This window comes from Megalobrama amblycephala, linkage group LG21 (genome assembly GCF_018812025.1).
Source record: "Megalobrama amblycephala isolate DHTTF-2021 linkage group LG21, ASM1881202v1, whole genome shotgun sequence".
Classification (NCBI taxonomy): domain Eukaryota; kingdom Metazoa; phylum Chordata; class Actinopteri; order Cypriniformes; family Xenocyprididae; genus Megalobrama; species Megalobrama amblycephala.
This window is the reverse complement of record NC_063064.1, coordinates 13,678,074-13,695,351: the sequence shown is the minus strand read 5'-3', so window position 1 is coordinate 13,695,351 and position 17,278 is coordinate 13,678,074. Positions and strand designations below refer to the sequence as shown.

General features: G+C 36.4%; 2 protein-coding genes across 5 annotated transcripts in view; one reads left to right on the top strand and one right to left on the bottom strand.

Moving 5' to 3' along the window:
- magi1b (membrane associated guanylate kinase, WW and PDZ domain containing 1b) overlaps window positions 1-17,278 on the bottom strand; it is a 1,153,738-nt gene that overhangs the window by 867,180 nt on the left and 269,280 nt on the right.
- Window positions 1-17,278, top strand: part of mast3b (microtubule associated serine/threonine kinase 3b) — a 49,352-nt gene that overhangs the window by 13,597 nt on the left and 18,477 nt on the right. For all 4 annotated transcript variants that reach the window (XM_048172253.1, XM_048172254.1, XM_048172256.1 and 1 more), the window contains 8 exons: window positions 186-343; window positions 1,281-1,356; window positions 1,443-1,652; window positions 11,978-12,079; window positions 12,178-12,310; window positions 12,408-12,478; window positions 12,567-12,655; window positions 14,193-14,401. In XM_048172253.1, the coding sequence (XP_048028210.1) occupies window positions 186-343; window positions 1,281-1,356; window positions 1,443-1,652; window positions 11,978-12,079; window positions 12,178-12,310; window positions 12,408-12,478; window positions 12,567-12,655; window positions 14,193-14,401 (1,048 nt within the window). The remainder of the gene's footprint in view (window positions 1-185; window positions 344-1,280; window positions 1,357-1,442; window positions 1,653-11,977; window positions 12,080-12,177; window positions 12,311-12,407; window positions 12,479-12,566; window positions 12,656-14,192; window positions 14,402-17,278) is intronic.

The following is a 17,278-nucleotide window of genomic DNA, read 5'->3' as shown; positions in this document are numbered from 1 at the left end:
TCATTTCAACTGAACTTTCTATTACAATCTTTTAATAGTAAAAGGAAGTGTTCCTGTATGAATCAGCTCTGAAACATTCTCACATTTCTGCATACCTAGACAATTATTGATGTTTAAGGATGTTTTTTTTAATAAATATGGGACTATTTTGTTATGTATTTGATGATGCATTTGTTGTTTTGCAGTCATCTTCCTCATCTCAAGAACGACTGCACCAGCTTCCATACCAACCCACACAGGACGAGCTTCATTTCCTGTTCAAACACTTCAGAAGTTCGGAGAGCATGACTGATGAAGATGGGCGGCCCTCCCCGTTTATACGACCCCGGTCACGTAGCCTTAGGTAAACAAAAACACACATGCACCAATTAATTTCAACATAGAATGCCATTGTTTGCATCTTAATAATATGGTTATTAGGGTTTAATCATTAAATGTTTTTGAGTGGAGTTTCATGGTCTGACCTGGAGTTATATTATACTCGCATTGACCATATCAGAGCAGTGTGATCTAGTGGTTAGCATGTATTCTCTGGCATATTGAGCTGTGGTGTCCATGATGGCAATTAGGGTTAGAGTTTTGTCATTATTTACTCACTCATGTTGTTCCAAACCCGTATGACTCTCTTCCATGGATCACAAAGGAAAAAATGTCAAGACATTTCCCTGCTCTTTTCCATGCATTTCCAATAAACTTGTTGGTGAGAATGAATTGGTATGTGTTTGGAATGATGTGAGGGTGAGTAAATCATGACGGGTTTTCATTTTTGGGTGATTGTTTCAATGATGTTTGTTGCCAGGCTTTCCTGTCAGATGAGTGGACTTCTGACTAATAGGAATATCCAGGCATCCCCTATCAAAACAGAACAAAAGGAGTGTTTTTGTTTTGCAAAAGAACCTCCCTCGAGGCTGAGTCAGAGAAGAGACAGATTTCACTATGGTGTAATTGAACACTGGGGTTCAGAGAGAATGATTGTGAAGTAGAAACTAAAATCTGGTGAAGGTTTTTGTTTCTAACGCCCATTCTGAGTGAGGCAACATTATGTTGGTTTTGCTCTGCTGCTGTGCAACGCCTCACCTTTAGCCCACATCTCTGCAGGATTCAGAGGTTTAGATGTCCACCCACAATGCTTCACGCCTCAAAGAGAGCGCTCGCACAAACAAAACACTGCTCAGTTGGTTTTTGAAATAAAATGGTTTTAGTTGGTTTGATTATCAATAAAGAATTTAATCTTCGATATACATGATGGAGGTTTTCATCTGTTCTTTTTCTTGTTTTAGCCCTGGACGAACTGGTGGCTCCTTTGATAATGAAATCATAATGATGAACCATGTCTATAAGGAGCGTTTTCCAAAGGTATGTAGCACCAAACTCGCTGAACAGATTATTGCTTGTATTTCCTCTTCAAATCTGACATACTGAATGTTCTCTCTGCTGTGCAGGCTACCGCTCAGATGGAGGACCGTTTGCTGGATGTCATCAGGCAGTTTTCCCCAGACAGCACCCTACCGCTGGGAGACGGAGTCCTGGGATTTATCCAGCACCAGTTGGTGGAGTTGGCCAGGGACTGTCTGGATAAATCCCAGAAGGGCCTGATCACATCTCTGTACTTCATAGAGTTGCAGGATAAATTGGACAAAATGCTGCATGAGGTGAGTCTAAAAAGAACTTAATATTTCCAATTTATATAAGATATGTATCACTTGATGTGCAGTAGACAGCTACTCTGAAAGTAAATCCAGATATGTGTTTCGGTGTGAGACTAATTGTAGATGTTTGAGACGTGGCCTTCTATACGCGCATACAGAAAATCTAAATATAATGAAAAGATTATAGCGGCACAATGGTTGCATTCACCTGGTCAGTTTTTGTTGACACCCATATTTGCATGGAATTTCAAATGTTGCATATTATATTATCATATTATGGACAGGGACAAAACATAATTTAAACATACTTAAAGGGTTAGTTCACCCCAAAATGAAAACTCTGTCATTAATTACTCATCCTCATGTTGCTCTAAACCCGTAAGATCTTTGTTCATCTTCGGAACATAAATTAAGATATTTTTGATGAAATCCATGAGCTATCTCCAATAGACTGCAATACAGTTATCACTTTAAAGGCCTAGAAAGGGTGCTGCACTGTGTTTACTGTGTCAAGTGCGTAGGAGACTGACATGGAAGAGAATAAATTGTTGAATAAAGTCGTTATTTTTTTTTATTTTGTGCACAAAAAGTATTTTTGTCGCTTTATAATATTATGGTTGAACCACTTTAGTCAAATGGACTATTTTAAGGATGTCTTTACTAATTTTCTGGGTTTTGAAAGTTGTAATTGTGTTGCAGTCTATTGGAGGCCAGGTAGCTCACAGATTTCATCAAAAATATCTTCATTTATGTTCAGAAGATAAACGAAGGTCTTACAGTTTTGGAATGACTTGAGGGTGAGTAATTAATGACAGATTTTTCATTTTTGGGTGAACCCCCCTGTTTTAGCCTGGTCGTTCACACATCTGAGCTGGAAAAACTGTGTAAAAATGGGCGTGTAAAGCTCTGGAAAAGTGGGAGTGTGTGGGGGGGGGGGGGGAGAACAACCAATGAAACACAGACATAACACACTCATTATACAGAATAATGAATATGAGCACGGAGAAAAATGACAACAAACTCCCAAACACAAGGAACAAATGCGCAAGAATATTTAAATGGGCTAATACTTTCATTACGTTTACGAGCACTAGTCTTTTGTCCATCAGAATAATCGTGTCTTCGCGTTCAGATACACCGTGTCGAGTTTGCACATATATTTGAAGAAGATACTTTATATTCTGTTTCCACGTGATGAGTGTTGTTAAACTCATCACAGAGCTCCGTGCTGATACCGGTCATATGCGCGCTCCATGTGTATATCATAACAATTATTCATGTATTCGTATTCAAACTCCAGTTCTGACCATATCGCAGGCACAATACAAACAACACTCATGTGCTGCTGTGCTGAGGGAAACATACACACGGCTTGCGTGTCCGAACGCAGGTGAATGAACAGCACTTTGTGACATTTGAATTCTCCGCTGTAATGCGATCTTATGCAAACATATTTTCCATTTCTGCTGGTAGATTACAGCAAAACAAGCTGCCTGCACCCAAACTTCTGCTCTGGTCGTGTCGCAGGAAAATGCATTTTTGTGTTGTAGCACTTGGGAAATGAGCACCGACCCATGTCTCTGAATGACAACAGAGACGGAGGCAAGAGAAGTGATACTTCCTCATGCATAATACCACAATTATAATCGTATGCATACTATAGTGCAGTGATTGGATTGAATGAGCTTCATGTCGTGAATAAATGTAGAAACTGGTGACGTCAGCATGTTCGACCAGCCCATACTGGAGCCAATCTGCACTCCGGATCTTGCCGGTAGTACACGATGACGTCAGATTTTGTGACGTTGCTCCGATTTTGCTTTTCAAACCGGAAGACAGAAATCGCTCTGAAAAACGCAAAAATAACTAATTTCAACATATAAATATAATTAATAAGTACCTTTTAGTGTTTTCAATGATGTGCAGCCTATACATATCTGTTCACAGCTCAAAAAATGTGTTCTGGAGTTTCATGACCCTTTAATGAACAGATAACTGAAATCAGTTCCACTGAAGAACCGCAGAAAATGTTATCATCAAACACATCTTAATCATAATTTTTTAATCTTATTCTTAATTTTTTTTTATCTTATTTATTTATTGTTTTGAAAAAAAAAAAAAAGTAATATTTCTTTTTACAGATTTCTTGAAATATAAATTATAATATTTATAATATTTGTAATTATACAATTTTTTGGTAGTTGCACTACATGGCATTTTACAATCTGAACTAACTTTTTTATGTGAAGGTTAAATTATGTAATATTTTTGTTTTTGTTGTCTTGAGGGTTTGCAGAAGTCCTCTCTATGACATAATTTCCTATTTTTTTTCTATGCATTGGTCATACCACATGTCTTTGATTTGGCAAGCAAATGTGTTTTTTTTTTTTTTTTTTTTTTTTTTTTTATAAAGAGTTAATTGATGAAATTTCTGTCGTTAAGTACTCACCCTCATGTCATTCCACACCTGTAAGACCTTCATTCATCTTCGGAACCCAAATTAAGATATTTTTGATGAAATCCGAGGGTATCTGATCCACACATAGGCAGCAACGTCATTGCACCTTTTGACGTCCAGAAAGGTAGTTGAAAACATAAAATAGTCAACATGACTACAGTGGTTCAACCTTAATGTTATGAAGCGACGAGAATACTTTTTTTGCACAGAAACAAAACAAAAATAATGACTTTATTCAACAATTTGAACCATTGTCATACATAGTGAATTCCATGTAGGCTTCCTTGTTTATGTCCGAACGACAACTCAGTAACTCAGCAATTAAAATATAAAGCTTTTAGAATATAAAACAAAATGGTTATTATAAACTAGCGCTAAGACCCAGAATCTGCCCTACCTAAATTTATGGCCAAGAGCCACTACTGCTTGTAAAATGTACTCCAGGCTCCAATCTTTGTTTTATTTAAAGGTGCCCTAGAATTGAAAATTGAATTTACCTTGGCATAGTTGAATAATAAGAGTTCTGTACATGGAAATGACATAAAGTGAGCCTGAAACACCATTGTTTCCTCCTTCATATGTAAATCTCGTGCATGACCACGGAAAAACAGGCGAATCTCAACATAACACACAGACTGTGACACAACAGTCGGGATCATTAATATGTTAAAGTTACCACATATATGTTTCATCGTGTTTCTTACTGTATTCACGGAGACCAGAGCCATGTCGTTATTTTCATTTTTAAACCGGAAACGCTTTTAGTCTGTATAATTCATAAACGCATCTTCATTCTTATTGAGTCTCTCCAACTGTGTGTAGCTTTAGCTACATTAGCCTGCAGCATTATCAAACTCATTCAGAGTCAAATGTTGGCAAACATCCACAAAATGCATGCCATACTTACGTGATCTAATATGCTGCATCACGAACAGTTTGTAAAGATCCATTTTGGGAGTTATATTGTGAACTTCAGTATTGTTTATGCATTGTTTATTGGAGTCACAAGCTTGGGGGCAGGGAGCATGAGCATTTAAAGGTGTACACACACCAAATCAGAGCATTTTTAATGCTGCCCCAAAATAAGCAGTTAAAACATGGTATAATAAAAAATCTATGGGGTATTTTGAGCTGAAACTTCTCAGACACATTCTGGGGACACCTTAGACTTACATTACATCTTGTAAAATGTCAATTCTAGGGCACCTTTAAATCTTTGCAAAAACATTTTCTCCAGTGTACTAGATTTGGCCTGGCATGTGTTGTAGTGACTTTGACATGTAGTATGGTTCTTATGTCTGTGCGCCACAAGTTTAAATCAGGTTTGGTCATGAGTTGTTTTCATAACTATATAAGCAAGTGTTTTGAAGCCATATTCTGCTGCTTTAGCAAGTGTCAACTTGGTAACGCTGGCCTTTTCTGATTATGCCAAAGCCAACGGGTGTTCTGAGATGGTGGTTGTGGTTTGGCAGGAATATCAGGCTGACAGTGACATCAGGGCAGTGTTGGGTTCTGTCACTGGTGTTGTTAGTGTGCTGCTGATGTGCTGTCGCTGGCTTTAAGGGGCCAGAAACATCACGCATTCTCAAAAGAGACTGTGACCACTTCCACTAATGAGTGTGAAATCTGCCTCATTCCCCAAGGTATTTTTACACTATACTTTAGTTTTTTTTTATACCTAAAAAAGAGCATCCTTGAGCTGAGAGTTAGCCGTGTGCGCTTATATTTGCATGCATGTGAGCGTTTGCGAGCGTGTGTAATTGTGCGTCGTTTCGTATATAAATGTATTTGTACCCTGCAGCAGAGGTTTTGATTAGAAATATAGATCTCCCTGTTCAAGCTTCATGCTCATCTTTGCAACTACAGGGTGTTAGTTTCCATAGCAACGCTTACGCCCACCCTGTATGTAGTGTTCAGACAACCCCAGGCAAGACTCAGCGCGCTGTCAGATCGCTGCTGTGCAGTGGATGTCGTGCTCATAGATAAGGCTATTAAAGTGTTTCCCACTTCCCTTAGTCAGCGGTGCCAAGCACAGGGCCCCTGATGCTGCAGTCATGCCGCAGTTTAACTGCTCTAACCGTTCAGTCATCAAACTGTTGTGATTGATAGTCAAATCCTGTGGTTTTGTGTTGGTATGTGGTTACATCAGTCCGCTCTACAATGTTCCTCTGTCACTCTCTACACCCTTCTGGGATCTGAAAGTCTTTGTTCCTTTATTTCCGCTGGAATTATGCTTAAATCTGTTGGTAGACTGATATGTTGTAGATGTCTAAAGAGCAGGTTGACTGATGGCTAATATAAGAACAAAAAATGAAAAGTTTATTATCTGTTAACAGTGCTGTTGATTGAATTGGAACTGCAGTAAGTTATCAGCCATGGCCAATAATATTAAAATGATATATTGGCTTATCACTCCTTTACCAAGTTACATTAATGCTGTACAAGTTATTACAGTATATTGGAATTAGGCCTGCACGATTATATCGTTTTAGCATCGATATCATGATGTGCGCATCCGCGATAGTCACATCGCAGGATGTGTGATGTCTAGTGGGGATCGTCAATCCTTACGGACCAGACACTACGGTTCAAACGCACACGATTCTCTGATTAATTGCAAGGTTTGACAATCATGCAATGAAAGTTTATCATTTAAACATGTTTTAGGTCCTGTCAGTTTAAACATTCAAGCGATTTTAAACCATTTGAGCACACAAAGATGCGAAAGAGAACTCAATTCTGAACATGCGGCTGTTTTCTGTACACAGAGCCTCGCACATGCACGTGATCCACTCATTCGGTCTTAAAGTGACAGCAGCCTAATATTCCTGCTGCTTTCTGTGTTATGAATGTTAATCAAACAACAAAAGGCAAAGAGAAAAATCACTTTTAACACAAATTAATTATATATTATATCTGAAAATATTTTACATGTAATGAAGAATAGTTGTAATAAAAGAAAAAAGTATTTAAAATATTATAAATTGTTTTATCTTTACCATTTAGAATAAATCATTTTTACTATTTAATGGTCAATATGGCACATACCTTTTCATTAGATTAAAAATCTTCCATAACGTTAGTAAAGCTATTACATTTATTTCCAGGGTTAAATTCATATTTTCAGACTTGTGGAAATCTGTTTTATTTTTTCCTAAATTCCTTTTTTCCCATGAATTTTTCTGAATTTATGAAAATGAAACTTGACGACAATTTCTTTTGAAGTTTAATAAAAATTTGTGGGGCTTAATGAAATCTGTTTTATTTATTCTCCAAATTATTTTTTTTCTGAATTTATGAAATCATAATATTTAACAATTTATTAAAAGTTTAACAAAAATGACATTTTTAGGCCCCATGAAATCTATTTTATTTTTTCCCAAATTCATTTTCCTTTTTTCCTTTTTTTTTTTTTTTCTTTCTTTTTCTGATTTCATGAAATCATAAAATTTAACAACAATTTATTAAAGGGGTGGTTCAATGCGATTTCACTTTTTTAACTTTAGTTAGTGTGTAATGTTGCTGCTTGAGCATAAACAGTATCTGCAAAGTTACAGCGCTGAAAGTTCAATGCAAACGGAGATATTGTCTTTTAAAGTTATGGCAGTTTATTGCCTACAAAAACGACCGGTTTGGACTACAACGAGCTTCTTCCCGGGTTGGTGACATCATAAACCCTGCAAAACATGCCCCCCAGAACATGCAACAAAGTGGGCGAGGCCATGTCATGCAGCATAATGAAAGCGGAAGAGTTGTGTACACTGGACGCGAGCGTCGCGGCGCGTCTAAAGATAGTAGAACCCATTATAATCTGTGATATTTTCTACACTGAATGTGATGCTGAAGACAGCTCCCAGAATCTACACGAGTTCAATGCTGGGTTTGCACAAAGCTAGGCTTTTACTGAAAGATGGAGCAGTTCCCACTTTAAAAGCAGAAGCTGCTGTTTATTGGCTTCAAACTGTAAGTAGGTTTTATTGTTTGTATATGTCTTTTAAACCTATAGTTCTGTTGCTATTTTTTGGTTGCATCAAGGACATATACAAAGAGCAACTCGTTTTTGCTTCGCTAGCCAGTTAGCTGTATTATAGTGCATACTTCTCCAACAAACACCAACAAACTTCTATGTTCATAAACAAACAGTTGTTCATGCCGTAAATTAAACAATACCTTTACAAAAATGCGACTACTCAGTCATGTATTCGGCTACAGTAAAGCTTTAATCAGGATAAAACAGTATATTGAAAGCTAACAAACAGCAGTGACAGCATATCTAAACACTTTGACACAAATACAAATGAAATACCATTCTTAAACGTCCTTTAAAAGTCGCGATTGCTGTTCATCTGGGTCTGATTCGGGCTCAATTTGATACAGCAATATAATCAAATTGAGCATACTATATAACCGAAGCCCACGTAACCGGTAACAAATGGTAAGGGGCATGGCGTTTCCGGACGCTTCAGCGAATCACGATTGCTCTGGATTACACTGGGCCCGCTAACCAATCTGAGCACATTGCGTATTTCGGAGGGAGCGGCTTCATAGAAGCAGGAAGTCAAACAAGCCGTTCATATGACAGTGGAATCAGAAGTGTAAAATAAAGCTAAAATATATGAAAAATACAGCATTTTCAAAAAAAACGAAGCATTAAGACATGTTAAACTGTGCCCCAAAAACACAATCAAGCCTAGAAAAAAAACATTGAACCACCCCTTTAAAAGTTTAACAAAAATTTAAATTTTTAGGCCCTATGAAATCTATTTTATTTTTTCCCAAATTCTGTGTTTTCAAATTTAATTTTTCTGGATTCCGTTTTAATGGTTAATGGTTTAATTTGATTAATTGTTCAGCCTTACTTTCTGCTTCAGAGAAATCATAGGGCCTATATTATGCATGGTCCTTGATCAAAAATAGATTGCAAATTTTGACCAGACATCTTTGCTCACGTAAACAGTAGACAGCCTGAAGCTGGGCATCATTATAAAGCTCCGTGCTGCAGGGGCACAAGTCACATTCAAGTCTGAGCTGCCATCTGCTTATGATGGAGAGAGACTCACTGGCTGCAATGCTAAAAAAGGAAACGGTTCATTGTTTTGATGTGACGGTTCGTGTCGAGTTAGAAGCATCAATGTTTTCTTCAAACCCCTTTTGCAGTGGCATTTGGCTGTCTGCGAAACATGAGTCACACATCTTATCATGCTATAAGGCTCTTTAATGCTGATTTGATAGCATGTCTCTCTCACTTTGTTCAGCTTCATCAAATGCATAAAAATGCAGTAATTTTAGTTTGTCGTAGGAGTCGCCTGACCGAGCTTGATCCCTTGTTTACTCAGCTTTTCACCTAAGCAACCTTACGCGAGGAGACAGCAGCTCAAGATAGATTAAAACTGTTTTTATGCGCTCCGTCACAGACTCTTGTGTTTAGGATATAATATCTGAATAATATGTCTCAACGTCTTGCTCAATCTTTGGATTTTGCAATCTAATGCATGTTAAATCCAGATTCAGTGAGTATGCAGAGTTGATTAAAATTCAAACAAGTGCCTGGAAAGGATTTGATCCTGTAGCACCAGAGCATAAGTAGCTCATTACCTCCCACTCCCACATCCCACAAGCCAGCAGATTCCCCTGCACAAACAAGAAATAACATTCCAGTCACTTCGCCAAATACTGTCCTGTGTTCAGAACGGACACAGTGTTCTTGTGTCTATTTGATGACTAGCGCAGTATGCTGCTAAAATGGTGTCTTATTAAATTAATCCACATCTTCAATTTTGCGACATTTCATTTCCCCCCTGAAGTCCAATTATTATGTTAGTCAACATTTCATGCCCAAAACAGTCATACTTTAGTTTTTCCATTTTCTCTTATTCTTACTCTTTCAATATTTTTTTTTTTTTTTTGTAACTGTACCTTTTAAGACAAGTATATGTATACGAAGTTTTCTATTTCTAATGAATTATTTTCTTTTGAACTTTCTATTTAAAGGGTTAGTTCACCCAAAAATGAAAATTCTGTTATTAATTTCTCACCCTCATTGTCATTTCAAACCTGTAAGACTTCCTTTCATCTTCGGAACACAAATGAAGAGATTTTTGATGAAATCTGAGAGCTTTCTGTCCCTCGATAGATGGCTACGCAACTGAAACTTATGCTTCAAAAAGTTCATAAGAGATCTTAAAACTAATCCATAAGAATTGAGTGGTTTAGTCCAAATTTTCTGAAGAGACACGGTCGCTTTATATGATGAACATTTAATTTAGGCTTTTATTCACGTATAAACATTCATCAACTCACACATCAGTTGTGTAAATGGAAGCTCAAGCATGTTCGCTTGACATTTGACAACCAATGAGGTTCATTCTCATGTGTTATGCAACACGTTTGAGCTTCTGCAAGAGGTTTGTTCTTGCACGTCAAGCAGGTTCGGTTGAGCTTCTGTTTGTTCGCTGATAAATGTTTATAATGTGAAAGCCTAAATTAAATCTCTTCATCATATAAAGCGATCGATTGTCTTCAGAAAATTTGGTTTAAACCACGCAATACATATGGATTAGTTTTACGATCTCTTTATGAACTTTTTGAAGCATCAAATTTTCAATTGCGTAAGCTGTCTATGGAGGGACAGAAAGCTCTCAGATTTCATCAAAAAGACCTTTAGTTGTGTTCTGAAGATGAATGAAGGTCTTACTGGTTTTGAAACGAACATGAGGGTGAGTAATTAATGACAGAATTTTCATTTTTGGGTGAACTAACCTTTTAACTTTATTTATAAAAATATTTAGTAGCACAACTAGGGCTGGGCGATATATCGCATGCGATTCTCACGCGCATTTCGTCAGTAAAGCCGGTTCCCTGATTACCGCTAAATCGCCATCACCTGCTTTCAAATGGAGCAGCATTTAATAGACAGAGCCGTAGTTCAGCCACGCAATATCACGTTCATATCGCAGATGAATCGCCTTCGATAATGAACGCGATATTTGCGTGGCTTATCAGTGAACTACGGCTCTGTCTGTTAAATGGCGCTTCATTTGAAAGCAGGTGATGGCGATTTAGCGGTAATCAGGGAACCGGCTTTACTGACGAAATGCGCGTGAGAATCGCATGCGATATATCGCCCAGCCCTTAGCACAACTGTTTTCAACATTGATAATAAGAAATGTTTGTTGAGTGCAAAATCAGCATGTTAGTATGATTTCTGAAGGATCATGTGACACTGAAGACTGGAGTAATGATGCTGAAAATACTAAAACTATTGAAACTACTATAGTAATGTTCTTCGGCAACGAGCAGTCTTTGTGATATTCATTTTTGAAAGAAAGATGTAAAAAATATCATGTAACATTACATTTACCTCAGCTTGTCAGTAAGCTAGAGAGCAGCATTTTGCTAAATATATGCACTATATTACATATTCATTATATTTTGACTTAACCTTTTGTCTTCATTATTTTATGTTTAAATAAATCAGTCATGAAATTAAGTTACAGCCACCATTTAAGTGTTTATGTTTCTAGAAGGAATTGGAGTAGAAACATAAATACATCACTAAAAAGTTGATATAACTTTTTTCCCCTTATTCCTTATTGGCAATTTTATTGTTTATATTATAACCTTTTTTTTTTTTTTTTTGAGTTTTGATTTATGAAATACATTTTTTGTTTTCAGCTAAATGGAAACTTAAGTTTCAGTGTTTGTGTAAAATGTATAGTTAATTTTGTTATTTGGCCAAATAATTTTGGTTGCTTTAAATTTCGGTGCGTCACAAAATATCTCTTACATACAACTTTACCCGATACACTTGGTACGATTGCATGATTTGCCTTGATCTCCTGAAATGTCCCTTTGTGTTTGTCTGTCTAAGGCTCTGGAGCGCTCTGAGAGCGAGGAGGTTTCAGTAATCACTCAGCTGGTTAAGAAGATCCTCATCATCATCTCACGCCCTGCACGTCTGCTGGAGTGTCTGGTGAGATACTGCTCCTACACTGATTCACTGCCCTCCTGTGAATGTTCCTAATGGCCTGACACTCCTTGAAACTGTGCTCCTGATTTTTACTTTTGTAGGAGTTTGACCCTGAGGAGTTCTACCATTTACTAGAGGCTGCAGAAGGTCACGCCAAAGTCGGCCAGGGCATCAAAACAGATATTCCCCGATATATAATCAACCAACTTGGGCTCAACCGAGATCCTCTTGATGGTGCGATAGCTGTCATTTCTCATGATGGTTTTGTTTGGAAAGTCTGTCGGATTTTTCTTTAGGCTCATGATGTTGTGTCTTTCATATCTTTTGACAGAAGTTGTGCAGCTAGAGGAGCAGTACGACTCTGGCCCCACACTGACAGTTGATTCTGAAGAAACTGCAGAGGTGAATGCAGAAAAAAAAAAAGATATAGAGCATTAAATAGCCTTTCATAAGACGTCACTAACAATTAATCTTTTCCTGTTGCTTACAGCAAAATAAATCTTCACCCACACCACTACGAAGAAAACCGCTGGAGAGTGATTTTGAGACCTTAAAACTCATCAGTAATGGGGCTTATGGGTAAGTAAATCACATCATGACTACAGGTAAAAAAGTGATTACTTAAGAGACCGTATAAGAACAGTTGTGATTTGAAGCAGAACTACTGTGGAAAATGTCAGATTTTGGATTTTTGCATTCCAGTATTTGTTTTTTAAATGATACATTAAAATGTGCATTACATGATGACAGTGTGTGTGCGTAAGACAGAGCAAACCCGGGTTTATGCAGATGTATTTGGAGGTTATGTTTTGCTATTGGCACTTTAACATATTTTTGACCAGTCAGCTTTCTTAAGTTTAGTATCATTGGTGCTTAACGCCTATTGTTTTGCACGCAGAGAGCAGCGGAAAGTTTGGAGAGAGTGCATATACCTATTGTTATATACTTATTATATACCTATTATCACAATTATTCTATTAAAAATAAGCTAATATTGCCAAAATGTCAAAAAGACAGTCAAACATATTTCATTTTTCATATCCATGAGTAAAGCTTGATGGTGTTTCTAAATAAAAAATAAAAAAAAGAGATCCTGAGAAGATGGAACTGTACCCTTGTACAATTCTGCTAATACTATTCAGGATAGCAGGACTCGGGAGACGCGAGCAATGGTTAGATCAGTCAAAAATCAATGTAATGTAGAGTCAACGATGTCGTCGGTGAGAGAATTTAACACTGGTCAACTGAATGATATTTGGTCTCAATGTACTGTAACTATATACGTGACAGAATAATACACTAGGCTATAGTTAGGGCCGTGCAGAAACTTAATGATACTAATGATACTCTTATTTAGTTGTATGCTATCATCGTTTAGTGACATCAATGTATGTTCTGGGGGAAAGCTGTATGGTCAGTGTCGATCAATTATTTATTTACAAATGAAGCACTGAGCAGAATGTTTTCATCTTCCAGCTTTAATTATCATTCTAGCTTACTATATCATTCTTAACGAAACAGGCTCCAAAACTTTCAAAATTTTGAAATTCAAACATTTTCTGCTCCCAACTATTGAATTACCAGCACACTCAGACTGTAGATGGTTTTTTTTTTTTTTTTTTTTTTTTTTTTTTGGTGGGGTTAGGAGTTGGTGTTGGTAGCTGCCAACAGAACCTACATTAAAAGAGGCAAATTATCAAAAAACATTGTGTGATTATATTTGGCATATCATGGTTTTATGGCACAGAAAAAAAAAAAAAACTAAATTACCTTAAATATATATTAGAACTCATAGCAAAAAAACTGACACTACTTGAAATAAAATTTCATAAATATGAGACAAAAAAAATAGACACTACTGTGAAACTTAATAGAGGTGTGTTTTGAAAATATTTCTATTTATAGTTTTTTTTGTTTGTTTGTTTGTTTGTTTGTTTTTTTGTTCTGGAGTTAAATATGTATTTTAATTGAAAATATAAAAATCGAAAAATTGTGTATAAATATATTCTTTCATGTTCCTAAACCCACCAGTCCTCAGGACAACTACTTAATTTAAATTTTTTTCTAATATGAATGTCTGTGATGTATTTTGCTGTGTTCTCCATCTATCCTGCAGGGCTGTGTATCTGGTAAGGCATAAAGAAACTCGCCAACGATTTGCAATGAAAAAGATCAACCGACAAAACCTGATTCTGCGAAACCAGATCCAGCAGGTGTTTGTGGAGCGAGACATCCTGACATTTGCAGAGAATCCCTTTGTGGTCAGCATGTTCTGCTCCTTCGAGACCCGCAGACATCTGTGCATGGTCATGGAGTATGTGGAAGGTAAACTCAACAAACTCCATTGTGAACATGTATGTTTAAGTACAAATTGTCATTGAACAGTCAGTCAGTAATTAGATTTATTTAAAATCGCCATGAAATCAAAATTGACAATTCCTGTTTTTGTTTTTTTCAATGGAATTTTGCAGTGTTTATTATAAATTATTCATCTGGTGTAAAATTTTTTTAATTCATGTGATATTGCTCATTTTTATATATATATTATACATAATATACATACATGGGCGACATTTGACTCTCGAGGTAGGGGGGCAAGAATTTTTTTTTTTTTATTTTTTTTATTTTTTTGCAGGTACAAAACGTTTTTTTTTGTACCTGCATGAGCAAATTATTCGGTGAAATTTTAAGCAAACAAGTTTAAGTTTACTTGTTGTTTATTTACTCAATTATTTAATAATTCACTTAATTTTATTATCACGGGAAATGACGTGGACGATATGTGAATCAGTGTCCATCATTTTGCGAGCAACTGTTGATAAAGAAAAATGCCACATCGCAATATTAAAAATATATCCATTTTAAACAAAGAAGGTGAGCAAGTTGATATCACACAAACAATGTGCAAACTTTGCGTGAGAGTTATGCAGGTGAAGAAGTCTCGAACTCCAGTCAATTAGGCCTATTCACTACAGAAACTGAAAGTAAAAACTGACTGAGCTTTTGGCATCCGACTAATATATATACAGAGGTCGCGTTAACCGAAAATTATCCGTTATAATTTTTTTATCAATGACGGAAAAATCTGAAGGCCGTCCGTCACGTTGACAGATTACACTGAGGGAGATCTATTGTAAATTGTAACTGTAATTCCCACCCTGTCCAGTTGGTAGTGAGTTCGCTCCAATGTAGCAGCAGAGCACTGGATCCAGAACAAAAATTAAACTGGCACAAATCTTTTGCTATGCGTTTGATAACGCACAGGCGAGTACCCAGAAGCTACAACGATATAAAGTAGATATTTCGAGCTTACTATAGATATATTTCTCATGTCTGTGAGGCAAGCAGTCTATACGCTGAGTGTCGGTTCATTTAGCCTGTAAGACGCGTTCCAGTTCACGCGCCAGTGATCGCGCCCGCGCTTCCATGTCATGATTATATTGTCTGCTATATTTGCTTCTTATTTATTACATCCAGGCAATTGGTTAATGAAACATCGATTAAAATTAAGATACAATTTTTACAAAACGAAATTCACTTTAAAGAAAGGCTTTCTACAAAACAAAACTTAATGAAGTGGTCAAAATCATGTCTTGACGCACTCCATGTCTCCCGATATATTGCGCATCTTATGATGCATCTAAAGCCGGGGACACACCTAACGATTAGCTGAAACATTCCAAGACTGAACTGAACACACATACCGATTGTTTCCTTCGACTGGAGCCGATTTATATACTCACACATGGAATTTGAACACCGACTGTAATCGCAGACTGAACGCAACTGGCTCTGACTGGACGCGTTTGAGCGCGATCAGTCATAAGTATCAATTTACATTCATAATCGGCCTTACGATCGTTAAGTGTGTGCGCGGCTTTACTCATGCTCTTCACTTTTCATAATCAAATAGATGAATTCAAAACATAACATAGGACTATTTAAACATAAATATGAAACTACGTTTTCTTTAATGGCTACCAACACGTATCCTACAGTACAGAGAAATTTCACGTGTGAATTACTCATCATTTTAATTTTCATATTTTAATTATAATAACACATTTAATTGCTTTCATTTTTGTTCACATATAAAAGCATTTAAATGTGTTATTATAATTAAAATATTAAAATGACGGGTAATAATAGATTATGATGGATTTTTTACGAATGTTAAAGTCTAACGCAACCTCTGCACGACTACTGATTTCTGCTAATAGCCTAATGCAGCAATTATAAGTTAACTCTCAAATTATATTTACATTATAATTATGACATTACATAATTTGATTTTCATGTAACAGAGTAAAGGCAAATAAACTCGCGATGACCCGGGTTGTGTCAACAGACGATGATCATGTAACAACGATAGCCAGAGATATTGTCAAAAGCATCAAATATTGGCAATATTAAGAGGGTTCGGCATTTCCAATTAATGTAGGCCTGTTACATTCTTCTAGTCTATTATTATTACTATTAGATTAGGCTACTTATTTTATAATAAAAAAATATTAATAAATTTGCCCCGCAATAATTTCATAGCGCATCACCACATAACTGACGTGCTGTGAGGATAATAAAAGATTAGGCTATTAGCTCCTCTTTGAAAATGTTTTAAACATTTTTTTAGGTCTATTATACAATGAATTATAGGCCTATAATTAAAATTATTAATAGTCTATAATATTTTCTAACACTGACTGCAGTCATCAATGAAAATTAAGAGCTACTTCAAGCACCGACTTAAAAAATACAACCTAACACAAAATGCTATTATTCTCCTTTGTTTCGCTATATACTGGCCACAAGAAAAATAATGGAATAAATTAAGACAGTTATATACCATTATCAGCATATTATGTTGAAATTCATTTCTGAGAGAATATGGTCCGTTAATGCAGACAGCTCCGTCACTTTTTACTTTCACTTTGAATAGCTTACTGACCGAGGTTAAGCTTTCACCGGCATAACTCTTGCGCAAAGTTTGCACGTTGCTTCTTGTGTGATATCCATTGGCTCCCCTTCTTGGTTTAAAATGGAAAGATTTACAATATTGTGATGTATCGCTCTCTTTTTTAAATTTATTTATGGTTAATGCACGCTTGAGTAGTCGATTGTTTCCGACAGCGCCGACTAGTGGTTGAAGTAGTCGATCTCTCGACTACTCGACCAGTCTATTCAAGCCTTAATATATATAGGCCA